Source organism: Phragmites australis, chromosome 5, assembly GCF_958298935.1.
Source record: "Phragmites australis chromosome 5, lpPhrAust1.1, whole genome shotgun sequence".
NCBI classification, from domain to species: Eukaryota; Viridiplantae; Streptophyta; class Magnoliopsida; order Poales; family Poaceae; genus Phragmites; species Phragmites australis.
In genome coordinates this window covers 12,858,476-12,885,439 of record NC_084925.1, presented here as the reverse complement: position 1 = coordinate 12,885,439, position 26,964 = coordinate 12,858,476, and the positions used below count along the sequence as shown (strand labels likewise).

Below are 26,964 nucleotides of genomic sequence, written 5' to 3'. Positions count from 1 at the left end.
GCCACAGTCCTGCCCCTCGTGTTTCTCGTTATTAACGGCTGTGCCACTGGTCCAACTCCACAACGAAAACCCACTAGGTCGTTCGTCAGCTCATCCGGAGGTCCGTGCTGAGGCAGAAAAATTTACGGAGATCCCCGTCAGACAAAAAAAAAACACCGCGATGGCTATCAATCTCTTTCTAGTTTCAGTTGTCTGACCAAAGAAGATGACAGTTCGGATTACTCATGTTGATATAGTATTAACCGATCGGTCTACAGACAGTTAGGAAATCATAGACATCCTCTGCATCATCATCAGCCACTGCAGCTCTGCTGGCCGTGTTCCGCACAATTATTAAGCGTCCAGTGGCATTCCCGCAAATTCCTCGCAACGCCAGAGCTCTTGCGGTGGCAGCTGGTTCTATAACTGGAGCGGCGTGCCTGGCCGCCATTAACACTGCAACAACAGCAGCGCGTCCCTTCACGCATCCACTCATAGACACGTCACTAGCCTGTGCTGCTCCTGCCGCTGCGCTGCCGTAGCTGTCGTTCGGTCGCCTGCCTGATTGCCTCGTCTCAGTGGAGAGGAGAGAGAAGCTAATCAGAGCCATGGATTACTGGAAGTCCAAGGTGCTGCCCAAGATGAGGCACGTCTTCGTCAAGACCGGCGGCAAGAAGGCCGCCGCCGCCGCCGAGCTCGTCAAGTCCTTCGACGAGTCCAAGGTACGTCGATTGGTTTCTCTCATCATCATTTCGTGGATCACGCTCCCACTTCGATATTGTTATATATGCTTGCGATCGAGTTGCAATGAGAGGCCGGTGTGACATGAGAGTGGCCAGAATTAATATAATGCATGCGTTTGTGCAGGATGGGATCAACAGTGAGTTCGACGAGAAGAAGGCAGATCTCCAGCCTAAGGTCGTCGAGATCTACGAGTCTGCTCCTGCACCACTCAAGGTAATTAGTCTATCTCTCGAAAATTCTGTTGCATTTCCTACGTGTCAGGGTAAGGTGATCTGGGATCAAGATGAACTGATGTCTCGATCTTGGGGCTACACCTAAGGGGCTGAAACTTTTTGTACGTACGTGTCTGATCACAGGTTCTGATCAAGGAAAGGACTAAGGTGTCCGGGATCAAGAAGAACTCGGCCGCCATCACCAAGTTCTTCGAAGATCTTGCCAAGATCGGTATGCACGACATCCTGATCGATGATCACTTGCATACCGCCATATATATGTACCTGTACTGATGAGTAGCTACGTACGTGATTTGATTTCAGAATTCCCTGGAGCCAAGCAAGTGAGCGAGGGCATCTCCAAGGTCGGCTCGACCCTGCTGTCCGGTCCCATCTTCGCCACGTTCGAGAAGGTCTCCACGTTGCTCCCTGTCGCCGCAGAGGAGGCACCCAAGGAGGCTCCAGCGGCCGCCGCCGAGGAGGTGGCCACGAAGGAAACCGCTGCCGAGGAGAAGAAAGAGGAAGCGGCCGGTGAGAAGAAAGAAGAAGAAGCCGAGGAGGAGAAAAAAGACGAGGCACCTGCCCCGGCCGAGGAGGCGGCTGTCGCCGCTGAGAGTGCTCCCCATGCTGAAGCCTCTGCTGCCGCTGAGCCAGCTGCAAAGGCAGCGCCGACAGAGGAAGCTGCTGCCCAGGCTGAGCCGGCGCCGGAGCCGGCGAAGGCCGTGGAGGAGACAACCAAGGCTTAGCTAGGGTTCAGGTTCATCTTGCAGCCCCTAGCTAGCTAGAGAGATCGGCTTCGTCGCACAACTATGTTCTATCACCACCCTCGTTGTTCTACATACATATATGCACAATCTTTTGTTGCTGGATCTGTTCCTGTGCATTACGGTTAGAAGTGTATGCAAGCGTATAATTTTTTGTCTGTACTTATTCATATGCAGTGTGAGAATATGTATGGCGTCTGTATATTATTGCTAGTTTTGGTTTGGACTCAATTATTGGTTACGTTTCATGATTGATCAATACATGCACCAAGAAATTTCAGCAACATTTTATTTGTCCATGAATCAGTAGTTGTTTAAATCATACCATGTATAAAATTCTTTGTGCCATGTACGTTTCAATAAACAATTGCGCAAATTAGTTCAGTGCAAGTACTATTTATTTTGTTTGTGCGTACATCGGCCATGTAACGGGTCCATCACTCATGTACTCGCTCAATTCTTGAAGATGACGTTTAGGGCTCGACGTACTTAAATTTTAAAACTTTGATCACTAATATATATAAAATACTATAATTTATCACATTAAAATAATATTGGTATATCTATAAAAAATACTTTTGAATAACTATATTTTCTATCTTTAAATAAGAAATGCGTAAAAAAGTAATAATAAAATGTATTTATTCAAGGTCATATCGATGTCATAAAGGACAGTTAAAAAAAGAAGGGACGTAAGTCTTATTTGGCATAATTCATTATTGGATTCTGCTTATTAGTAACTATAAACTGAAATAAACAGACTGGTTTATTGCTGATTTTTAAAAAGCTGAAAAGCTAGTTTATGATTAAATAAACTAAAAACTGATAAATTAACTAAGAGTGGCTTTTTTTAAAATCGGAAACAACTATATTGTGTACCTATTTTGGTACAGCTGAAACTATACTTTGGGTCGGAAATTAATATTCCTGATTTGTGTTGTATGTTTGTACTCTACTGCAGAACTAGATCCCATGTGCAGCAAAAGTTTATAATTTTCAGCTGTACTAAACAAGGACATAGTATAGTTGTTTCCGATCCGGGCCTGGTTTGTGTTGTATGTTTGTGCTCTACTGCAGAACTGGGCCCGTGTGCCAGTTTAGCAAGGCCCACTTTGCAGTACATCTGCAAGTGGTGCATTGGATACCTACCAGCTATGCAATGGATCTTGCTGTCCAGCCCAAAGTAAGAAATGAAATGCACCCAGGTAATGGTTGGAAAAGACAGATGGATATGTAAGAGGCATCCTATGGAATTTATGAAATAGTTGTCCAAATCTGATAATCTAGATCATAGAGGTCGACAAGATCTTATGAAAATCTCTATCTTCCTATCTGATTATGAAATTACCACAGTTCATGTATCGATCGTTACATGCTATGAAAATTTAGTTGGTAGGCTTTGGAATATTAATTTTTTTTTATCATGGAACATTACAGATTGCATGTTAACATTTTGTTCAAGAAAAGACTAGTAATTTTAGTTCTTGACACCATCTGGAATGCCAAAATCGTCATATCAACGTAAGAATTATACTATTCTTGAAAAAAGAAATAATTCTCTCAAATTCTTGCATACATGTCAGGCTAAAGATGGAGAGTGAATTGTAAGCAATGGATAGAAAAAGCTGAAACAGGAAGGAGCGAAAAGGAGAAGAAAAAAGAGAGAGAATGGATTGGAAACTGATGGCCTGCCCACTGTGCACTACCAGGCTGCTCAATGGGCCTCAACTGACACAGATCGGCAACGTCTTCTTCTTCCGGTGGATTCACGGCCCAATAATATGCACCGACCCATCCCAAGCGCGGAAGAAACAAAAGAAAAGAGCAGCTCGCCGGCATGGCGATGCGGCGACCTCAGGCCTCTGGAAGCTTCTTTCAAGTTGCAGCCTCCCCCTGCATAGCGCTCCTTTAAAAACCCCTCCTGAACCCTAGCCGCCACCCTAAACCAACAACTCTCCCGCCCGCGCCGCATCCTCTTGATTCACGGCCCCGATGGCCCTGCAGCGCGCCGCCTGCCTCGCCCTCCGGCGCCTCGCCACGGCGGCGGCCTCTCACCGCCCGGCGCTCCCCCACGCCGGAGCTGCCGCTCTCCGGCCAACGGCGGCGGCGGTCTCCAAGGCCAGCTTTTTTCTGCAGCCCACGACGGCGGCGGTGGTGTCGCTGTACGCGCGGCGCGGGTACGCGGCCCGCAGCGGCGCCGGCCGGAAGGCGAGGGCGGTGAGCGAGGACGAGGAAGACGAGGAGGAGGAGTTCGAGGCCATGGGCAGCGACGAGGAGCTCGATGGCGACTTCGACGACGACGATATCGAGGAATTCGATGACGACGACGATGAAGACGACGACGACGACGACGCCGTGCCGAAGCGCGGGAGGCGCGGCTAATTAAGAGCTCCGGCTCGCTTGCTGTGTTGTTTGGTTTCTTTCTTGAGATAGAGCAAGAAGAAAAAGGAAAGAAAGAATAAACGGATCAATCTGCCTTGTGCTAATACATTTGTTGTAATCTTCCTTCTTGATTGGGCTAAAAAATTGGAAGCTCTGTGACATTGGAAACTTGCGTTGCATCAAAGAACACGGTCTCAAATCTTGAAGTGTTGGACTTCGTGATTGTTGTTTAACTTCGTCGTAAACTCGTAATCCGCATCGTGCTTGCAGCTTGTCTCGGTGTTATCTGCTCTCCAAACTTGGAAGGTTCAAGTGTAGTTTGCTTTGGATTCAGTAACTTTTCTTCGGCAGTACGCATAAAAACGGGAGGGAGGTATGCGGTTACGTGATCCTCTTTCCATCATGGGCATTGGCCTTTCTTTCGAGGCACAGGCAACAGTTGGCTGGCTTGGCTAGGTGTGCTGCAATAGATATGGTTTGTTGCACTTGGAGTGCGGTAGGGAGAGAGCAGGCAATAGGAAGGCGCTGCTTTAGAAGCTGTACACACCATAATTTGTACCACAAATTTACCCAAACTACATATCAACTCAGTTTAAATCTTGTCTGTTTTGGGTGTGCTCGAACACATCTAATGACCCTACTAAATCCACACCTTGAATCAAGATGTTACTAACAAAATAAAATAAAAAATATTATAGTAGGAGTAAAAAAATTCATGAGATATAATAGTTGACGGAATGAAACATAGGGATGTCTATAACGCGAACGAGCATCACTACCTGTTGCAAGGAATGGTTTCATCCCAATATAAAAAGCCCCTTGGGTGCTAGAGCCTAGCTGCACCACACCTGAGTTTGATCATAGAACCTCCTCCTTCGCTAGAATACTCCCTTTCTTCTTTGGAATACTCTCGGTCTTCCCCCGAGTACTCTCCCCTCACACCACCGTCGTCTTCCACCGAATATAGTTTGATTGTGGAGGTTGTTGACATCTCCACCGACGAGGAGGTTGAAGAGAAGTCGACGACCAGCAGCATCCTTGTTAAAGACAGCAAAACCCTGACATCATCAGGGTTATCCCAAGTCCAAGATGAAGTGGACTGGGACTTCATGAAGGCAGAAATAATGGAAGAAGAGGTAGCGGCTGAGGTGGAGGAAGAAGAGACGCCCAACAGTGTCTCTGTGAAAAACGGCAAAGCGTTGGCAGCTTCACCCCTTCGTCCCTGGGTCACGTGGGCGAGGGCAACCGGAGGGAATAGTCGAGGAAGCGACACCGACAAGTTTGGGGAGGATCCAATGCCTCTCCCAAACTCATCCTCGTTGTCGTTGGAGATGTTGATAAGTGGGGCGGTGACACCAACGAGTTCAGCAGGGTGGCAGGGCCTCTTCGATGACCTCATCCTCTCCATCAATGTCGGTGATGTTGGAGGTTGGGGACAAGGAAGAGGAAGGAGAGACTTCCCTGACTCTTTCAATTCCTTCCTCTTGCTGCACAGCGTCGAGTAGATCTTTAGGACTTCTTGTAATTTTTTCCTTAACTTATCTATCGGTGATATGGGAACCAGGGGTCCCCGAGTCCCGAGACCAGAACAGCAGAGTGCTACGTGGCGCCCTCCCTCGGGGGTTATCTCCCTGAGGTCCGAGAAGACCAAGTCCCGGGAGAGGGTGCTCGGGGCCATACATAGTGGTCCCTGAGTACCCGAGTTCTCCGATGACCCGAGAAGGCCGAATTCCGGGAGAGGGTGCTCGGGTCCATGAACAGTGGTCCCCGAGCACCCGAGTTCCCTGATGACAAGAGAAGTCAGTTCTGGGAGAAAGTGCTCGGGGCCGTGAACAGTGGCCCTCGAGCACCCAAGTTCCCCGAGGACCCGAGCAGTCAAGTTCCGGGAGAGAGTGCTCGGGGCCGTGAACAGCGGTCCCCGAGCACCCGAGTTCCCCGAGGACCAAGAGAGGGTATATCCGGGAGAGAGTGCTCGGGCTGTGAACAGTAGCCTCCGAGCACTCACAGTTCCCCGAGGGCCTGAGAAGTCCTTTGCCGGTGGTCCCCACAGGGGCTCAGTGGTAAGGTGTCAACTGGTGAGAGGCTCGATGCTGCATTTAAGAGGGCGCGTGGCCTATCACTTCCAACCACCCCCCACGCTTGCTGACAGTCCCTGCCACGGCCTGGCAGGGAGGCGTGGGGACATTTAATACGCGGGTCCCATCGCGCGTCATCCGGCGCGCCTCGGGATAACGTCGCGGGGCTCAAGGCGCAACGCCTGCCGCCCTATTGTGTTAGATTCATGTCAGATTCGCTCTGACCGAGCGGGCACGCGGGGCTGCTCGGTGGCTGCCCGGCAGGCCCTCCCCGCTGCTCCCGTTGGAAAGCGGAATGATGACGACGAAGACCGGACGAGGGCACGTTTTCAACCCTCTCCGTCACCTCAAGCAGCAGTCCATGATGGTTGCTTTTCATTTATGGCGCCTTGGAACTTGCGCCATCCTTTCTGGGCACGCTATGCCCCGACGGGTATATAAGCGAGGCGGGCTCCCCGGAGAAGAGGGAGATTGGACAGGGCACCGGAACACACAAGGACGAGTCTTGGAGAAGACAGAGAAGAAGTCTGGAGAACACACCGAACAAGCTCAGAAGGCAAGCCGCCGAAAAACAAGGAGTACGAAGCTCTAGACTAGACAAACATTCTTGTAACATAGCATATCCTCAGAGAGACATCCTCAGAGCATTTATAGCATACACACAGGAGTAGGGTATTACGCTTAGTGCGGCTAGAACCTGTCTAAAAATCCCCTAAGCACTTACTTCCTCCTGCATCCGATCATTCCACTCCACCTGCATCTCATTTACTCCCATTTATTTCACGTACGAGGTGGGTTCAGAATCATCCCCCCGGTCGAATCTCAAAGGGGGTCCCTCCGGATCCCCGCTTGAGGAGTTCACCCTCCGACATTATCTGTAAAAGAGCTCGGAATCTTGTTAAGTGAAAAAAAATCCTATTTCTACTGCAATGTTTGTGTATGACTATGAATTTTTTATGAATACAAGGAACGTTTAAACAAGTGTTCGACCTTTGTTTCTTCCGAGTAGCTTAGGTGGTTTCAGGATCTCTTGTCGGGATATTACAATTATCTTAGGTCAGAATTTGAGCGAAAAGCTTCTTAGCTTTTAAAAACCAGTGAACGCGATAAGGTTTTTTACGGTCCCTAAAAGATGTTATTCCCTTATCATCAGAAATATGATGCATACGACAAGTTTTGTATTCCAAGTATAGCTGAAGCCATCGACTGGTTATCGGGGAAGGATTCCCTGATGGACAGTCTAGAAACATGAGTGTGCATGTGGTCATAAGTACTCAAATATCAGCTTATCTCAATTCTTTAGGGCATTGGGTCAAAATAGGCAAACGAAATGACTTGGAGGGAGATCATTGAGGGTCCTCGCGGTCGCGATCTGGATAACGTCTAGAGATCCTTTTCATGGTAAGAGCTTTCCTGCAAAACAACCGTTTAGTTTGTGCAATGACAAGTACTAACCTAAGGTGCCGCAGGTGTTTTCGTCACGACTGTATTAGGTCTGCAAGGAGGGCCAACAAGCGACCACCCAAGTAGCCGCATTCGAATGAGAGGCCGTTGAGCTACGTCATCAACTCTCTCGGGTGTCCGTCGAGAAGAAGAAGGCGGACATCAAGCTGGAGGGCCAAACGAAGGGTAAGCATTTGATAACCCCAATGTGCCACCTCTTCACCTCGTCGCTTTAACACACTACTGTGTAGAACTTTTCGTGGCATAGGAAGCCATGGCCCAGGAGGGGACCCAAATGATCATCACCTGGCAACAGCTTGATGTGGCCCTCAACGTCTTATAGGAGGCGCTTGTTGGAGTCAGGATCCAGTGGAGGTTGCAGGCGATGGTGATGTCACCAGGCTAGCCACCCGGGCGACCAAGCTCACCGAGGCGTATGAGGGGCTCCAAGGGAAAGTGGCCGAGCACATTTTGAGCCAAGCTAGGTAGAGTGCAGAACAAGCAGTCGCCCTCGTGCTGGCCATACTGAAGGCCCACTACATGGACATCAATATCGACGTTCTCCAGGAGGCCTTCGGGGATGTGTCGGAGGAGTTGTCAGAGTAGAAGGTGCAGGAGGTGACTGGGGCAGCTAAAGCTTTTCTGGACGAGATGGACTTCGGGCTTGGGTCCTTGTTGTAGATTTTTTCTTTACCTTACGGTTTGTAATAAACGCTTGGTAGCTTTTGTTAAACTTCCAAGAGTTTAAATGTTTTTCGCATTTGTCGGGAATACTTTGTGCTTGATGCACTCGACAGCATATCGTGATCTCCTTACCGACTTCTTCCTTCGATTAGTTTGGGGCGCGTTAATCACTAGTCAAAGTCCTTATTATGACCAGCCCTAGGTTCGCTTGAGTGAGAGACGTCGTAGCCCTGGTCACTCATGGAACGTGATAATGAGCCTTTTCGCAACCCCGAGTTCGCAATGTAACGGTCCTCCCCTTTTCGTTGGAATTTGCTTTCAAAAAGGGTACACAATATGTCGTTTTCAGTTTCTACCACATAATATTTATTAAGCCTCCGACTGTCTACCCAAAAGAATTTTCTGGGTAGGCAGTCTAAATAGGTAACAGAATAAAGAGAAAAGAGCTTATATTGCCTTTGGGTCAAGATAAACTTTTTGCCACCCTAGGTACGCATTTGGGATGAGAAACTTGAAAAGCAGCTTATCCTGTTGTCGGGCATGAGGATGCACAAAATGAAAAATAAAGTAGGAAAAGAATTCGAGCGACTTCCTAGACAATATGATCTTTATTATTACGAATGCACTATTAGTACTTACATTTGGGACTTACATAGCTTATTGATGACCCTCGAGCTATTATAGACCTAATATCTTAAACCTAAATGACACAGACTAGATTAAGCTGATAAAAATTGACCCTTATTACTTCAGGTGTAGTGTAGGTGCTGTTATATGGGTTCCGTACTAATCGTGGAGCCAAGCCCTCGGGTTTCTAGGTGTGCATCTCGAGGCGTTGTGGTCGTGGTCATGACTGAGGATTCTTGTTCACCTTGATCATTGAGCTCTTGTGTTCTTTGGTTGGTTGGTGTTGAGCTGGCATCTTGTTGTAGTGGATACCTGCCTTGGGGTAACCCTGGATAGTGATGACCCTTTTTGGGTCCTAGATCTTCACGCACTGATAAGTGTAATACGTGGCTACCATGGACTTGGAAAGAGTAGGTATTTCTAAGATGGCGTGGTATGCCATCTCGAAGTTGATCACGTCGAATAGAATCTTTTTTGTCTAGAAGTTGTCATGTTTTTCGAAGGTAACATGGAACGATATCCGACTGATGGGAGTGACCGAAGATTCGGACACTATACCGTGTAAGACTTGAGTAATTGGCTTGATGGCAGATCAGGAGACCTACATCACTTATCAGTGTGTGAAGATTGTTGAACACATTATCACAAATTGTTGAAACATGTCTTATGAAATGTTGAAATATGTCTCACAAATCGTTGAACATAACTTTTAAACATGTTGAATCAGGTCTTCACAATTGTTGATTTAGGTTTCACAATTTGTTGAATTTATTCTTTTTAATTGTTGAATACTTGTGAAATATCAAAAGTATAAAAATAAACCTTAGGATTAAACTATACACGCAACAGAAAAAACCGGAAAAAAAAAAGAAAAAAAAGGAAAAAAACGAATAAACACTTACGTGGGCCTTATTGGGCTGACAGGCCTTGTGGGTTCTGTCAACTAGCCTATAGGAAGCCTCCTCTCTCACGGGCCCAATCCAGCACCATTTCCTCTCTACCCGTTTGAACCCGACCACGGCACCACGCGCACAACGGGAGCATTCCTCTTGACATCCGGGCCCCATCGTTCACTTACCAATGTGGATCCGTTCGATTAGCATCTGACGATTGCAACCCCAAGGGCAGATCCGTCATTCACTACGTCAAACCCTAGCCTCTTTCGTCCCCTACCGCCGCCTCCACTATAAACTCGTTCTCTGCACAAACCCTAACCCCATCCGGCGGCGGCGCAGCAGAGGAGAAGGGCGACGCACCGCAGCTTACCGGCGGCGAAGGAGGAGCAGCTGCGGCGGCGTCGGCGATGGTGAAGTTCCTGAAGCCCGGGAAGGCTGTGATCCTACTGCAGGGCCGGTTCGCCGGGCGCAAGGCGGTGATCGTGCGCGTGTTCGAGGAGGGCACCCGCGACCGTCCCTACGGGCACTGCCTCGTTGCGGGCCTTGCCAAGTACCCCAAGAAGGTGATCCGCAAGGACTCGGCCAAGAAGACGGCCAAGAAGTCGCGCGTCAAGTGCTTCATCAAGCTCGTCAACTTCACCCACCTCATGCCCACGCGCTACACCCTTGACGTCGACCTCAAGGACGTTGCCGCCGGGCCCGACGCGCTCGCCACGAGGGACAAGAAGGTCGCCGCGTGCAAGGCCGCCAAGGCGCGCCTCGAGGAGAGGTTCAAGACCGGCAAGAACAGGTGGTTCTTCACCAAGCTCCGCTTCTGAGCCTCCCGTGGCGACGAGATGGTCATCTCTTTCCAAAGCTATTTTCTTTATGAGCAGCAGTTGGTATTTTGATATATCCAAAGTATCCTGATGTAATGGAACTCACTATTGCTTTGCTTGTGAGGGTATCTTGATGTTAGTATGGATCTGTCGATGAAGCTTATTATCAAGACACATCTTGTGGGGATTTTGCATCTGGTTAATCTATCGTTAAAATTGTTGTCTTCGTCTAGTTGCAATGGCACTCACTATTATAGTTTGGATTTCATCACGCTAGTGGTACTACATTTGAATGCAATGTTTGATTGTTGATTGGGATTGATTTATTGGTGGCTTGTGTGCAAGGTTAGTTTTGGACCTGTCTTTTCATTTGGTTGTATGAATGCATTGTAGAGCTTTCGTTACGCTGCTAAGTTCTGATGTTCAATAGATTGGCTTCACTTTAGTAGAGATGGATAACTTGGTATTGGATTGGATAGTTAAAAACTTCAGTCTTTCAGTTCTGTTGGAGTCAGTTTGTGCATATAGATCCTTGTACCACTTTTGATAGTTCTATGATGCACTCAGCCCCCCACCCTTCTGAATTTGTCCTATAACCATGTAAGCGGTGTATCGCTAATGTAAATCATATTTTTGAGGTATGTGCTTTATGTATTGGATGTGTTTCACAGCTTACAGACATTTCCTGCAGTTATTTGTTCCAAGTGTAGTGTTGTCCATGTTGCCTTTTAATTTGATTATGTACAATGTTTTATTCGTATATGCAAGGAATTTTTCATGTTGTTTTGGGATGCTTTGTTGGTGACTGTATGATTACTAAATTTAATCATTATTTGGTTTGGATATACCATAAAGTGATTTGATGCATATTTGTCAATTTGTGTCATGCTACTATTTTGTTTACTAAAGCTTGTTTATATGTTCACATTGTTGGAATTGGATTAATAATTCGTAATACAACTTTCGTTAGTCAAGTTTTTTTTTTGTTTGGCTTGTGTGATAAGTTCCATCATTCACTCTGTTTATACCCATGATGCTGAGATGCTGTATGTAGGGATGCAAGTTTCACTTTTTTTTTTGGGTCATTGGTATTGTAAATGAATGTAAAGAGACAAACAAGTAGAGAATGAAAGCAATGAACTCTTGTATTTATTAATCATGATGTTTACATATTTATACACGGTGAAAAGCCATGATGAAAGAACATGTCTATTAGGAAAATATCTCTTTTTAATAGATATCACTCTTGTAATTGATCATATGATTATATCTAAAAGTGTCTATTTATAGTATTTTCCTTTGATCAATTATTTTGAATGTAAATTTCTTGTTAGAACTCTTTAAAAATCCTGTTGAAAAAATATGAGAAAATAATATATTGATATGCCATTAAAATTTCTTTAAAATCCAATAAGAAAATATAAGGAGAAAATGATGTATATATTGGTTATTGCCTCTTATCATAAGCTCATATGAGAAACCTAAATAGGAAAAATTTATTTCGGTGAGTTTAGAGAACAATAATTATAATCTATAGATTATATTAAAACCTTCGAATTTTTTTTGGAAAAATAGGAGGAATACTAGTGATATGCTGTTGAAACTCCTTTAAAACTCAGTGGAAAAATAAAGAGAAATGGTATAGCATATATTGATTATAATCTTTTTATAAACTCATATGAGAAATATTTAAAAGGAAAAACTTATAAGCGAGTTTAAAGAACAATAGATATGCCTTTGATATCTCTTTTAAAAACCTCGAAAGGAAAAATAAGAGATTTGATATATGATCTTGTGTAGATATTGTTTTATTAAAACCTTATATGAAAAACCGTATAGGAAAAATTGATAAAGGAAAAGAGTGCAATATAATATACTCAAGTTGTAGACTTAAGCAAAATTTAGTTTTATTCAAATCATTAATCTCAAATTACGCCATAAGATGATTACATAAAACAAAATTCAATTGAGACTTTATTATAAACACACATATACAATCATTATGTTTGGAGTAACCCTTTTGTGGAAGGAATTCATTTAGTAAGTTATACCACAACTGTTTGAAGTCATAAAGTGACGTTGAGCTATACACAATATATATTGCGATTTGTATTTAGATTCAGAATGCGAAGTCTATTAGGGACTTATATGTCTGAATCTATCCAATTCATTTGATTTGCTAATGATATTGAATATAAGAACATAATTTTCACACATACCATATGGTATGTAGTATCATAATTGATGTCGGGACTTTGCATAAATTAATGTGCTACAAGCCTCGCTATTTTACAATCTTATGGATTAAAAATCCATTTTGTTTCCGTAGGGAAGACATTTGAGTTATAGGTATTACTTTTGTGAATATCTCTTTTTGTAAGCGAGTACAATTCTATCTCAATTGCTTTCTTCTGTTTGATCCAGTTTGCTTGAGGCACCCTGTTATGGTCATGGACTGGATTCAATTGAAGATCTTTTACAATTTTTGAGGAGAAATTATTTGTCGACAATTTGTAGTCTTTGGTATTGATTGATTATATGGAATCAATATAGTTTGTGAAAATAATATCCCATTTAACTCTGTGTATTTCCCAAAACAATGAAGTTAGGATGTTCTCATGACCCAGCGCTTGAATTTGTGTATACATTTGTGCTGGATATTTGGATACTGAACATCCATATGTATTTGGATAGTGAATATACATAAGATGACTATCAACTTGTTGTTGATTTGCATTTACTGTCGTAGAGGAGGGATTCCTCTGTTTCTACGGTAGTTGACAAGAAGTTTTATCCTTTATGATCGTACTTCTCTCACTTTTATTTTGATTTGGGAGTTGAGTAGTTTTGTTTGGTATCTTCACTCTTTTTAGCACATTCTTAGCAGGAATGTAGGATTTGATGACACTTTTATAACGAGTAAACGCATTTGGCAGATGATTTGCAATATGTTGCAAATACAAGATGATCTGAATCATTATTCAGATCTCAAATACGTGGATATGAGGATTGAATGTGAACATGTGCTTATGATTCCTGACATTCTTTGTGGTATTAATCTCCTCCTAATGCTTAGAATTATCGTCAAAATGTTACGAACATACAGACAATGAATATGTCATTCGTGAGAGACTGGAGGTATTATATGATTGACAGATAATTATACCTCATATAGATCTCTAATGCACTTTGCTGTATGCTGTACGGTGGTGATATCGGTACATGCAGAACATAACCGATTCGCAGATGGGAAATACTTGGCTGAGGCCAAATTTCCACGTATTAACTGCAACGGAGGGAACCGTATGATTGCAGTTGAAACTTGAATTTCATAGTGTAGATCTCAAATTATGTAGCTAACACGTTGAAGATAATTACCAGATGTGGTGTATATCTCACAGTAGTAGGAGGCATAATCTGACATTTGTCAGTAGATGCCTATGTTTCTATTACCTTGTGTTATGTAAATCTTGTGTTAATACTTTAAAGTTAATCACCAAAATGGTGTAGACCTTTATTTAATTCATATTCAAATTGGGTACGCATATTGAGGATAGTCACTGTGTGCTAAACACAGTGTAGATCTTACAGTAGTACTTAGGTACTACCTTGTGTATAGCCAATATGAGATATGAATTAAGGTAATCATCTGAAAAGGTGTAGATCTTTGTTCCAAATTTAATATTAGGTACGCACTTTAAGGATAATCACTATGTGTTAGATATAGTGTAGATCCCGCAGTAGTATTAGAGTACTACCTAGTGTATGGCTAATATGCAAAGGTTTGGAATATTATGTTATATCAAGTGGAAGAGGTAATCACCTTATTTGCATTAATAATCAGGAGAAGAACGATAAGAATACGCGGTCTCCAACGCCCTCAAGATTGAAAGTATGGCATTAATGAATATCTGATGACCTTCGTGCCTCTGTTCTAGATGGCAGGAATCGATTTCTTCTCGGTGCTGATGCCGATGAACGCCTTGTAGAGCGCAAGTGCATCGCCTTTGTAGCACAGTATAGATCGTCTGTCTGTGATGAACGGTGAAGATACGCACGGGGGCACCTGAGGATTGGTCGCAGCAGAAGACGATGGAGTTCATAAGGAGAGTGGAATCGCAGCCCATCTCATTGTCCATCTCTGTTTTTGCCATCGGTGTTCTTCTATTGTGGCTGATGTCTTGGTGGAGAACATTCGTGCTGACAACGTATTGTAAATGAATGTAAAGAGACAAAAAAGTATCGAATGAAAGCAATGAACTCTTGTATTCATTGATCATGGTGTTTATATATTAATACATGGTGAAAAGACATGTCTATTGAGAAGATATCTTTTCTCAATAGACACAACTTTTGATAATTGATCACATGGTTATATCTAAAAGTGTCTATTCATAACAATTGGATCTACGTGGAACTTGCTAATTCAACTGAAGATACACTTCCATTTTTGTGTCGAGAGACATTAGCTACAAAGTAGTGATCCAAATTACCCATTAGGTAATCCACTTGCATCCTTAGATGTATGAAATGTAGTTGCACTGTTTTTGACGTTTGCTGCGTTTCAAGCTTACATGGTGAATCATTGATAAATTCTTTTAGAATCCACCCAAAGACCATTGGTTAAACTGAACGGGTGAATTAAATTCTAGAAGATATGCTTTGAGCTTGTGTTCTTATATACGGGAAGAAGTGGGATATATGCTTGCTATCATATAACAATAGTTATCAATCAAGTATTGAGATGTTCTCATTTGAAACTCTTTATGGTCATAGATGTCGAACGCCATTGAATTGGTCTGAATCCGACGAAAGAACTTTTCTAGTCCGGATTTGGTCTAGAAGGCAGAAGAGCATGTTCGGACTATTTAGAAGTGTCTCCTCATGGCTGAGTCACGATAGAAAAGCTATGCAGATCGCCATCGAAGAGAACTTGTTTGAGATTAGAGACTTTACGTATCTCAAGGTTTCTCTACTCAAAGGAGTTCAATGCTTTCAAGTCAAAGGAAAGCTAGCACCTTGATATGTGGGATCATTTCAAATTGTTGCTCGGTGTGGAGAGGTGGTCTACCAATTGGACTTGCCTCTCCTTTTTCGTCGTTCACAATGTCTTTCATGTGTCTCAATTAAATAAATACCTTTGAATTCCAACCGAAGTGATCGAAGTTGTACACCAAGAGTTTGGAGCTAGATCTTTTATATTGTGAGTGACCAATCCAAATCTTGGATGAAGCGGAACGCAAAACTCGGCGGCATTCGATTAAGTTTATCAAAATCCAATGGAGCAACCACACAAAACATGGAGCGACTTGGGAGACTGAGGATAAAATCCGCTTTGAATATCCTGAAATTTTTGAGAACTTGTAAGTATCGTGTAAGTTTTGCAAATTGAAACATCTCATATGTCTATATTCATCGCTATTTGGAATGGGAGTTCAGTTCCAAAGGTTTGTGTCTAAAAACCACCTAACCGGGAGAGTTATGCTCATGGCGGTCTGATCGTTGTTGGTCTGTCGGTATAACCACTAGTGTTATTTGGAACTCAAAACTCTATGCTCCCTCGGTCTACCAAATCTCGGAGCAAGATTCTTCATAATGGGTGCAGGTTTGTCAAGTCCCAAAATGCTAATTACGTAATTGAGCATGCATAACCGTCCTTGCATGTGCTTGTATGTATTTGTCTATAAAAAATAGTTAAACATGTCTTAGACACATTAGAGATGATTTATAGTACTTTGGAGAATCCCTACATACCTTGTAGAAGGAAAATAATAGAAGGAGGATGATGAGGGGAGACTTACGAAAATTTCAGCAAAATAACCCCTTCGCGGTCTAACCGGTGTCAGCCGCGATCTGATCGCTAGGTGTGCTACCACATTGGTTGCCATGTGGATTTTCGCAGTCTGACCGTCCGAGCTTAGTAGATCGATAACATTCTTTTGCCCTCTCCCTCTCACTTTTCTCTTACTCTCCCTCTCTCTATCCGACCCTAGAGAGAGAGAGCTCTACTTGTCGTGTTCGAATGCCGGAGATCGGATGTGGGAACTCCCACGAGCTTCCCAGAAGACTTCCCTAAGTTTTTCCCTCTTCTCCTAACCAAAGATCTGTTCATCGACCGTAAGCTTCACCACCACTGTGGGAGTCGATCCACGAATTGGAGCCTCCTGAAGCATTCAAATCCAATAGAAAGCTTCCATAAGCTGAGGTGAGCTATCCCCTACCGTTTTCCTATTGTTTCCGAGCTCGATTCAACCCCCGTTTCGTTTAGGCCTAAGTTCAACCTAGCCTAGATTCAATCGATGTGGTATTTTTGAGTTTAGCTCGGTGAATGATGTTCAAATCACTTTAGAAACACTCCACTAGTCTTATAAAGTATTTTGGTACCCTTCATTGTCGAAGTTTTCGCTGGAGTCCTCGCCGCTGACCCTACAAAGGCACTGCCGGCAAGGTCTGGTGGTCTAACCGCCGCTAGGGCCAGTCTGACCGTTAGTTGGGACTAGAGAATACAAGTTGAAAACTTATACAGGAGTCTGATCGTCACTTAGGTCGGTCTGACCTTTTATGGGCGGTCTGACCGTCACCATGCCTACGGTCAACCGTTAGAGGCCAAAAGTCTCTGCTGGCCATCGATCGGATCTACACCTCTACATTGGTCTGACCGCCAGCCTGTTAAAGTTAGGTATACTTAGGTTACCTTGTCCGGGGTTTTAAACTTCAAAACCCTAGTCACTTAGCGGTCTTTTGCAAATATTTTTGAAGCTCGGCGCTTTATTATACTTCAAGCATGTATCATTTGCGTATTTTTTCATCATTCATTTGTTTATGCATTGCTCCCTTTGATTTGAATTGTATATTGCACCCATTGATTTGAATTGTAGAGTCTAAAATTGATAAACTACGCTTTATGTAAGTTTGCATGTTCAATGAGTCGATGTTGGACTTATATGAGTAAAACCTATGTGATGCATTGTTCTATCTTAGTTATTTGATTATCCATATCCTTGTAGGTTTGATAACATTGTTGATGTGTAACTTGAAAGTTATTCGACATGCTTTGCAATGCATAGGTCCTCGGTAGAAGTTAAGCGAAGGTGCAACCATTGTTCACGAGCTTAGTGCTTGCATATTATTCACGAATATTGATTATGATGTCGATCGTTGTATGAAATGTGAGGATGAGACGAGATGTGAGTGGTGTTAGGGGTGTCTTCTGCCCCGGAGGAGTTCTTCGGGGTAGTTCGGGAGAGGAGCCGGGCACCATAGACCGCTTTGTATCGGTTAAACACCGTTTGTCAGTGCAGTTGGTTTTAGCACTTTCTGTACTTATTACATGTCGCATATGGGAATGATAAATCGAATACCTTTGTAGCTGTGGCCTTTTGGTGTGCGAGTTGATGGTGTGAGTTGGCGGGTTTGTAGGGGTATCCAGTTTGCTCCGGGAGTAGTTCTGGATGACCTCCGCACCTATCGATGTATGATCAAACGGTTGGGGCTTATTGAAAAAGGTTGATACGAGTACCACCTCGCGTGGGCCTGTGTGGATATGTGAGCCGTATGGTCATTGAGTCGTGTAGTCCTTGAGTCGTGTAGGTAAAGGAGTACCCCTGCATTGTGTAAAAACAATTCGAATTATCGCGCTCTCGATCATGAGCATGCTTCTGTCCATTTGCATCGGTCGTAGAGTTACGAATGTAGGATGGTATGTTGGGTAATGTTGATGGCTGGCTATTTATGTATTATTATGGTTTCTCTTACATTTATGTGTAGATTGGTTGTTATAGGTTTGAGAGGGTATGTTGGTTATGTGTAGATGCTAACACATATGTATCTGGGTTGCGGGTGCATATGTTTTCATCAACCTTGTGGCCTTTTTCCTTGCTAATGGCCCAATGCATAATCCTTAGAGTCAGGTTATTTATATGTTCCATATATGGATTAAGTCTTGTGAGTATCTTTGTACTTAGCTGCTTTACATGTTTTGCAGGTGAAGAAGAGGTGGTGTTTGGCTACTTCACACCCGTCGATGCTAGCGGTGGGAATAAGTAGGCAGCTACTTGGAGGTCTTGCTTTTTGGGTGAAGTCTAAGGCATATGTCTTTACCCATTTTTTTGCTGTCTTTAGCTTTTGTTTCCGATGCGTAATTTCTCTTTTGGCTAAAATTTGATCAGTTGTAGTATTCTACTAGATCCCTTTTGTTATAAATTGCTAATCTTGTAAATGGTTAATAACTTGTAATAGGATTTAATTACCCGCTCTTTATTAAGTTTGGTTATAATTGCTTATGTTGGAAAGACATGTGTTCCGATCTTGGGCACAAAACACGTGCCGGGACTACCCGGATGATATTCTGTTTAATCGTTGAAGTCGTGATTATATAAATGATCAACTTGGTGATTAACTAGAATATTATTTGGATGGTTTCCCTACAAGTCCTATGAGATCCATGCCCCCATCAAGCCAGGAGCCAGATAGGAGCGATCGACTGTAGGGGAGCCCGAGACCTATGGCTCTGACATCCCATCCATTGGTATTCTTGGCACGTACGGACGAGTTCCTCTGCATCTAACATGACTGTGGGCCAGTAGAATTCCCGCCGGAGTGCCTTGCCGCCCAGGGTATGTGGCGCAAGATGATTGCTGCAGAGGCCTTCATGAATTTCTCGTAGGAGGTCGCCCCCTCTTTCCTTGTGACACAGCGGAGGAGGGGAGCGTAGACCCCTGCTTTATAGAGGCCGCCATCAACTAGGAGGTGGCCCCTGGTGCGGTGCTCAATGCGGCAGAGCATGACCACGTCATTCAGCTCCTCCATTCCACTTAGGAAGGAAAAGAGGGGAGCTCTCCAGTCTGGGGTTTTGATGGGGAGAATGGTGGTAGCCACCGGCCAATATAGGGTCTCAAAGAAGGCACCTGTCAGTGATATGGGAACCAGGGGTTCCCGAGTCTTGAGGCCAGGACGGTGTAGTGCCACATGGCGCCATCCCTTGGGGACCATCTCCCCGAGGGCCTGAGAAAAGCCAAGTCCGGGAAGGGATGCTCGGGGCCAAGAACAGTTGGTCCCCGAGTACCCAGAGTTCCCCGAGGACCCGAGAAGAGCCAAGTCCAGGAGGGGGTGCTCGGGACCAAGAACAGTTGGTCCTCGAGTACCTAGAGTTCCTCGAGGACCCGAAAAGCCCCTTGCTGGTGGATCCCGCAAGAACTCCACGATGAGGTGTCGAACGGTGGGAGGCCCGATGCTGCATTTAAGGAGGAGCGTGGCCGGTCACATCCAACCACTCCCCCCCACGTCTGTCGTACTGAGTACGTCAGTCTCTGCCACCGCCTGGCAGGATGGCGTGGGAACAATTAATGCGACGGGTCCCATCGCATGTCCCTCCGCGGCCCATGAAGGAAGACAGCTTGAAGATATCTTCGATGGGCTCGAGGCGTATCGCCTATCGCCCCGTTGCTTCAGACCGTGTCAGACCTACTCTGACCAGATGTGCATGAGAGGATACTCAGTGGCTGGTCGGTGGCCCCCCTCCACCTGCTAAAGTTGGGGCATAAAGACTGACGGGATCGTCCGAAGAGCGCATTTTCAACCCCTGTAACATCAAACTGTAGACCCATGATGGTTGTTTTCCATTTATGGTTTATGGGAACTTGTGCCCTCGTTCTGGGCACGCCCTGAAGAGCCTCCCCCCAGTAGGATAAAGGGGGGGGGGGCACTTCGTAGAGAGACAAACCTGAGTTAGACGCTTGAAGCTGAGGTGAAGAAGGAAGCTGAAGACTTAGAACAGCAGTACCTTGTAACACAGAGATCCAGAGAAAGGAATTTCAAGAGCATTAATAACACACCAGACACAGGAGTAAGGTATTACGCCTCCGTGCGGCCCGAACCTGTCTAAATCCCTTATGCATTTACTCCTACTAGCCGAGGATCATTCGTCCTGCCTAAGTCCCATACACTCGCATTAACCCTACGTACGAGGAAATCCAGAATCAGCCCCCCGGCCGAATCTCAAAGGGGGTCCCTCAGGATCCCCGCTTGTGGTGTTCATCCACTGACAGCTGGCGTGCTAGGTAGGGGGGTTGCATCCCTGAATCCGCCTGGTTTTTTGTAGGAAAAATGGCGGGCGGACATCGTCTTCAGCGCACTGACTCGAACTCAAGCGAAGAAGTGGAAAACGAGGCCCAGGGCGCCCTAGCTCCCGCTGGTCCTTAGCAGCGTCAGCAGTAAGCCCGTACGGCGCCTCCCTACATCGGGGAAAATGGTGCTGGGCCTAGCAGGGCCACCGCTGCCGCAGGCGGGCCGCCAAACCCATAGCAAGTGGTAATTGTCCCAGCTGCAAGGACGGCATCCGGACAACACTGGGCGCCGTTATGGCGTAAACTCAACTTCGGTGACGCCAGCCCTGGGAGTGCTTTGCTTGTGGCGCAAGCACTCCTTAGGCACCCGCCTGTCCAGGCAGCAGGGGAAACACCGGAGGGCTGTTGGCTACGGGAGGTGGTCGACTTGGTGGGCACGGCTCACTGGCAAGTACTTGCTGAAAGTTCCCGCGCCACCTCCCACCACAATGCAACAAGAGCCGGACCATCTTCAGGTGGCGGCAGAACCATCCGCCGGGGGGGGGGGGGGACTCCAAACGGAGTGCCACCCCCTGGTCACGACGGGAGCTCAGGACCTCCGCTTGCACCTCAATGAGCGGAGGGCCGTCGAGGCCGAGGTAGAGGACAAGCTTCCTCTATGCCGGCCCGCGACCGCTGGAGTTCCCCGGCGCGCTGGTGTTCACCCCCCAAGGGTACAGCCGGCGCTGTGGGATACTGCACGGGCTGCCGAGCCTTCACTAGCGAGCTCCGCCGGGTCAACTGGCCTACGAAGTTCCGGCCCAAACTACCGGAGAAGTACGACGGGTCCGTCGAGTTTCTCCAGATCTACACCACCGCTGTCCAAGCGACGGACGGGAATAAAAAGGTGATGGCCAACTACTTTCCAGCGGCTGCTTATCAAAGGTGACTCCCAACTGGTGGTCAATCAAGTATCCAAAGAATACCAGTGCGCAGACCCGCAGATGGTGGCGTACGTGACGTAAGTCAGGAGGCTGGAGCGGCACTTCGACGGCCTGGAGCTGTGGCATATACCTCGTCGCGACAACACCCTGGCTGATGACCTCTCCCGCCTGGCCTCCGCCCGGGCGCTCATCCCGGCCGGAACCTTTGAAGAAAGGCTCACACAGCCATCCGTCCTGCCTGCCGACCAGGATGAAGGGGAACCCTCGAGCTCAGTTGGGGGGACCCAGGCCGCATTTTCAGTGGGAGGTCTCGTCAAGGTGCCGCCGCCCAACGAGTGCGTTGCGCTTGCCGGTAGTCCTCAAGAATCCTCGTGGATCGACGAGATCCGAGGGTGAAAGAAAACATCCTTCCCGGGGATGATGCCTCTCCAGAGAGGATTGCACGACAATCCAAACGCTATGCCATTGTAGATGGGGATCTCTACCGGCGCGGCACGGACGATGTCCTCCTGAAATGCATTACCCGGGCAGAAGGCAGTGAGCTCCTCACGGAGATCCACGAGGGCGAGTGCGGTGGCAATGCATCGTTCCGCACGACGGTCGGGAAGGCCTTTCGGCAAGGTTTCTACTAGCCAACAGCCCTCCAGGACACTTTCGAGCTGGTTCGGTGCTGCAGGGCGTGCCAGTTCCACGCAAAGCAGATTTACTAGCCAGCTCAAGCTCTTCATACCATCCCCCTATCTTGGCCGTTTGCGGTTTGGGGGTTGGACATCTTGGGTCCATTCCCCCAGCAATCGGGGGTTATGAGTACCTGTATGTCGCCATCGACAAGTTCACCAAGTGGCCGGAGGCGGTCCTAATAATTAAGGTTACCAAGAACACGACGATCCAATTCATCCGCGGTATCACAAGTTGCTTCGGCGTCCTGAATAGGATCATCACCGACAATGGCACCCAGTTCACAGGTGCCTTGTTCGGGGAATACTGTGTGGACCTCGGGATCAAGCTTTGCTTCGCCTCTGTTGCTCATCCCCGTAGCAACGGGCAAGTCAAGTTCGCCAATGCCGAGATTCTGAAGGGGCTCAAAACCCGAACCTACGACGTGCTGGCAAAGCATGGGAAAGGGTGGATCGACGAGCTGCCCGTTGTGTTATGGGCCAACCGAACCACGCCAAGCCGAGCCATCGGGGAGACGCCTTTCTTCCTCGTCTACGGTGCCAAGGTGGTCCTCCCCTCCGAGCTTACGCTCGGCTCGCCTCGTGTGAATGCATACTCAGAGGGCGAACAGGAACAACAAAGACGCAACGACGTCGAGCACTTGGAGGAGCGTCGGCGACGAGCCGCTAGATATCAGCAGAGCCTGAGGCGCTACCATCAGCGCCGTGTCCGGGCTCGGTCACTCGAGGTTGGGGATCTGGTTCTCCGACGCGCTCAGACGCGCGAAGGAAAGAATAAACTCTCCCCCATGTGGGAAGGTCCCTTCATCGTGACCGGTGCCCCACGGCAAGGCTTGTTTCGGCTGGCCACAGAGGACGGACAGCCTCTCCCAAACGCGTGGAACATCGAGCATCTACGCAAATTTTATCCATAGGTGAGCGTGTTTGTGCTCGGGCCAACCGGGTCAGGGGCCTTCCCCCTGCCCAGATTGGCCGGGGGCTGTCACCAACCACGTAAGTTAGCATTTGCTATTTATTTTCGTTACTTCTGTACGAATCATCAATATACGCTCATATTACTCTTATTCCAAGTTCTTCCTCTGGAATCCATATGTTAATCTGCTTGGTGAGATGCTCGACTCGTACGAGAAAAAATACGCTCTCTCTCATTTTCCCGTTGATAAAAACGGATGCCAGTCGGTATGCGGCCCAGGCAGTGATCGCTGACCTAAGTCTGTTATGGTAGGCTGTGGTGCCCGGCTGCATGCCAGTACCCTAAGCAATGCCGAGCCTCTGGGGTTCTCGGGTAATCCTATCGCTTGAACATGAGTGGTCGGGACTACCTAGACCCCAGGGGTGGGCTGTCGGTGCTCGGCCTGGTCAGTCCTATCCGGGGCACCACCGAACCATGGGACTTCATGGTCATATCCCTGTTTGTACACTTCGCCAGTCCGGGCATTTGAGAGGTCTCGGGTCAAAAATGAGAGCAAGCCATAATGAGTACCGCATTGACAGAGCACACCAAGTAAAGAATATTTGCCTATTTTAAGCTTACAGATAAATGCTCGAGAACCAAGCAGCCCGACCACAAGGGCCTCAGTTCCCATGGCGCTGCCGAGCCTCTAGGGTCCTCGGGTAATCCTACCGCTTGGACATGAGTGGTCGGGACTGCCTAGCCCCTAGTTCCATTACTAGGTTTGCAGTGCTCGGGTGCTGAAAGGACGACCTAGGGGCTAAAGCGCTCTGCACAAGGGAATCCATGTTCCCGGGCGCCCCGAGCTCAGGGCATCTACCCTTTCCTGGCCTGGTCGGCCGGAAGGCTGACACCAACTCGGTGAGTCACTAAAGTCGTATGAATTTTCTTTCATACATACGTAATAAACTATAGTTCCCGAGGTATCCTCAGGACCCTCGTAGCTAATCTATTCAGTGAGGCAGTCTCCTTGCGTGTAAAACCCCGCCCTCGTGTTCGCTTTTCCGGAACGACAAAGGCAAATAGTAGTCGGTGTACCGCCCAGGCGGTGATGGCTGACCTAGGTCCTTTATGGTGGCTGTGGTGCCCAGCTGGCATGGCAGTACCCCGAGCACTACCGAGCCTCTGGGGTTCTCGGGTGGTTCTACTGCTCGAACATGAGTGGTCGGGACCGCCTAGACCCCGGGGGCGGGCTGTCGGTGCTCGGCCTGGTCAATCCTACCCCGGACACCACCGAACCGTGGGGACTCTTGGTTGTATTTCCACCTGCGCGCGTCTCTGGTCTATTTGTTTGAGAGGTCGCGGGGCAAAAAACGTTCACTGGTTGTGGCGTGTACCGTGCCAGGTGGACTCGTCTTCCGAGCAAAGAAATTTGTGTCTGTCTGTGTCTTTTTGACTCAGCAGCCGCGTACTTGCAAGCGCCCGGGGGCTGCACACCGTCGTCACCGGATCCTACGTGAGGGCTCGGGGGCTGGACGCGCGAGTGGCCAGGGCAACCTAACTTCTCGGGGATAAACTGCCGGTGCTCGCCCTGGTCAGTGCATCCCGGGACATCAGTGCAAACAACATCAAGGAACAACAAGCACAGAACGGAGTTCGATTCCAAGGATGGCTTCTATTATACTGAAAGGAACCATTCAGAAGGGAATCACTCCCATATTTACAAAACCCTAACTTTTTATAGGCTAAGGAGGAGGGCACGTATCGCTGCTACTGTCACTGCCAGGGGCCGGCTCCCGCACAAAAAATTCCGCCCCTCGGTGGCGGCGTCACGGACGGCTGCTTGGGCGACGACTTCCTCTGCCTCCACCACACCCTGCCGGGCTGGCTCCAGTGGGAAGGCGGGGTCTCGGCTGCGGTAGTAGGCGAGAACGTGCTCGGCCACACTTTGGGCCAGCGCATGCCCCCCGGGTTGCCAACTCCTAGACAGCGACAGGGAGAGCCTCGAGGCGCTACGCGATCTCCGAGAACCCAAGGGCGAGATGGCCTAATGTTTCTAGCCCCTGGGCACCCACAGATACAAACCCGAGCCCGGCCGCCTCCACGGAGTCCTGCACCCGCCGAAGGACATCCTGCATCATTGCCTTGACATTCGTCCGCTCTTCGTGGACGGCATTAAGGTCCTCCACGGCTTTCTTCAGCTGAGCTTCGAGACGTTTGCCGTCGGCGGTGCTGGCAGGGGTGTACTTCGCGGCCTGTACCTCCTCGAGTTGGGCAGCCACCTCGATCCGAGCCTGCTCCACTCGCTCGGCCCAGACCTCAATGGACTGCTCTCGGGTGGTTATGCCTGCCTCCTGGTTGGCGACGGTCTCCCCCTGGGTGGCAAGCGTTGACGACGCCAAATCAGCATCCGTCTCTCGCAGTGCGACCTGCTCCTCCCGGCGGAGAACATCGGTGTGGCCACGCTCAAGATCATCGGCCTGGCGGCAGAGGTCCGCCTGTGCAGACCGCACAACTTCCTCCCTCTTGCCGATCACCTCCTCCCGTGAGGCAACCTACCGCTCGCGCCAGGCAAGTTGCTCCTCGCGAGCGGCCAGCTCGCCGGCGCGCTTCCTCGATGCTTGGTCGCGCTCCGTCGCGAGCTGCCCCCGGCGGGAGCACTTAGTAGAGAGACAAACTTGAGTTAGACGCTTGAAGCTGAGGCGAAGAAGGAAGCTGAAGACTTAGAACAGCAGTACCTTGTAACACAGAGATCCAGAGAAAGGCATTCCAAGAGCATTAATAACACACCAGACACACAGAAGTAGGGTATTACACCTCCGTGCGGCCCGAACATGTCTAAATCCCTTGTGCATTTACTCCTACTAGCCGACGATCATTCGTCCCGCCTAAGTCCCATACATTCGTATTAACTCCACGTACGAGGTAGATCCAGAATCAGCCCCTCGACCAAATCTCAAAGGGGGTCCCTCAGGATCCTCGCTTGCGGTGTTCATCCACCAACAGCACCCAATGGCAGGTCTCCGCCTCTGGCAGCACTCTTTACCAGGGCATTTGCCTGCCCATTGTCTGCTCATGGTATGCTTTGTACAGGTATGCCATGGAAAGACCCTTCGACCTTGTGAATGGCCTTGAGGTATCTCACTAGGTCCAGGTGTCGCACTTGGAAGCTCTTATCCACGTGCCCAGCGATGACTTTGGAGTCAGTCTTGATGATGACTCTGGCGGCTCCTAAGGCTCGGGCCTTCCGGAGGCCCAGGAGGATGGCTTCATATTCGACAATCTTGTTGGTTGTGTTGAACTCTAGGTAGGTTGCCAACTCGGCCCGCTGGGTTATGGGGGAGATAAGGGCCACACCGGCCCTTGCACCGGTGGCACCGTAAGCTCCATCTGTTTATATTGTCCATACATCCGGAGGAGAGGTTGTGGGGGTCCTGCAGGTGTCAGAGTCCATTCGATGATGAAGTCAACCAAGACCTGCGGTTTGATGGCTGTATGGGCCAGAAATCTTATTACGAAGGGGGCTAGCTCTACTGCCCATTTGCCAATGTGTCTGGTGCCTCTCGATTGCGAAACATGTCACCAAGCGGGTATGAGGTTGTTACAGTGATGACGTGGGTGAGGAAGTAGTGTCGAAGCTTGCATGAGGCCATCAAGAGGGCGTATGTTATCTTCTCTAGCTCTGTGTAGCACGTCCTAGCCCCAGCTAGAGCCTCCAACACATAGTATATGGCCATTTGTGCAGAATGACTCTGACCCTCACTCTCCTCTTCCCGTAGGGTAG

General features: G+C 47.7%; 3 protein-coding genes across 3 annotated transcripts; all 3 read left to right on the top strand.

Moving 5' to 3' along the window:
- The first annotated feature begins 353 nt into the window (after window positions 1–353).
- Window positions 354–1,985, top strand: LOC133918799 (salt stress root protein RS1-like). The gene is made up of 4 exons (XM_062362871.1): window positions 354–701; window positions 847–936; window positions 1,080–1,167; window positions 1,260–1,985. The coding sequence occupies exons 1-4, from the start codon at window positions 588–590 to the stop codon at window positions 1,679–1,681; spliced, it is 714 nt and encodes a 237-aa protein (XP_062218855.1). The 5' UTR covers window positions 354–587; the 3' UTR covers window positions 1,682–1,985.
- Window positions 1,986–3,501: 1,516 nt separating this feature from the next.
- Window positions 3,502–4,287, top strand: LOC133917466 (phosphopantothenoylcysteine decarboxylase subunit VHS3-like). The gene has a single exon (XM_062361365.1). It carries the CDS (start codon window positions 3,692–3,694, stop codon window positions 4,079–4,081), a length of 390 nt encoding a protein of 129 aa, XP_062217349.1. The 5' UTR covers window positions 3,502–3,691; the 3' UTR covers window positions 4,082–4,287.
- Window positions 4,288–10,109: 5,822 nt separating this feature from the next.
- On the top strand, window positions 10,110–10,850 carry LOC133918798 (large ribosomal subunit protein eL27x-like). Its single transcript, XM_062362870.1, has one exon. It carries the CDS (start codon window positions 10,214–10,216, stop codon window positions 10,622–10,624), a length of 411 nt encoding a protein of 136 aa, XP_062218854.1. The 5' UTR covers window positions 10,110–10,213; the 3' UTR covers window positions 10,625–10,850.
- The last annotated feature ends 16,114 nt before the right edge of the window (window positions 10,851–26,964 follow it).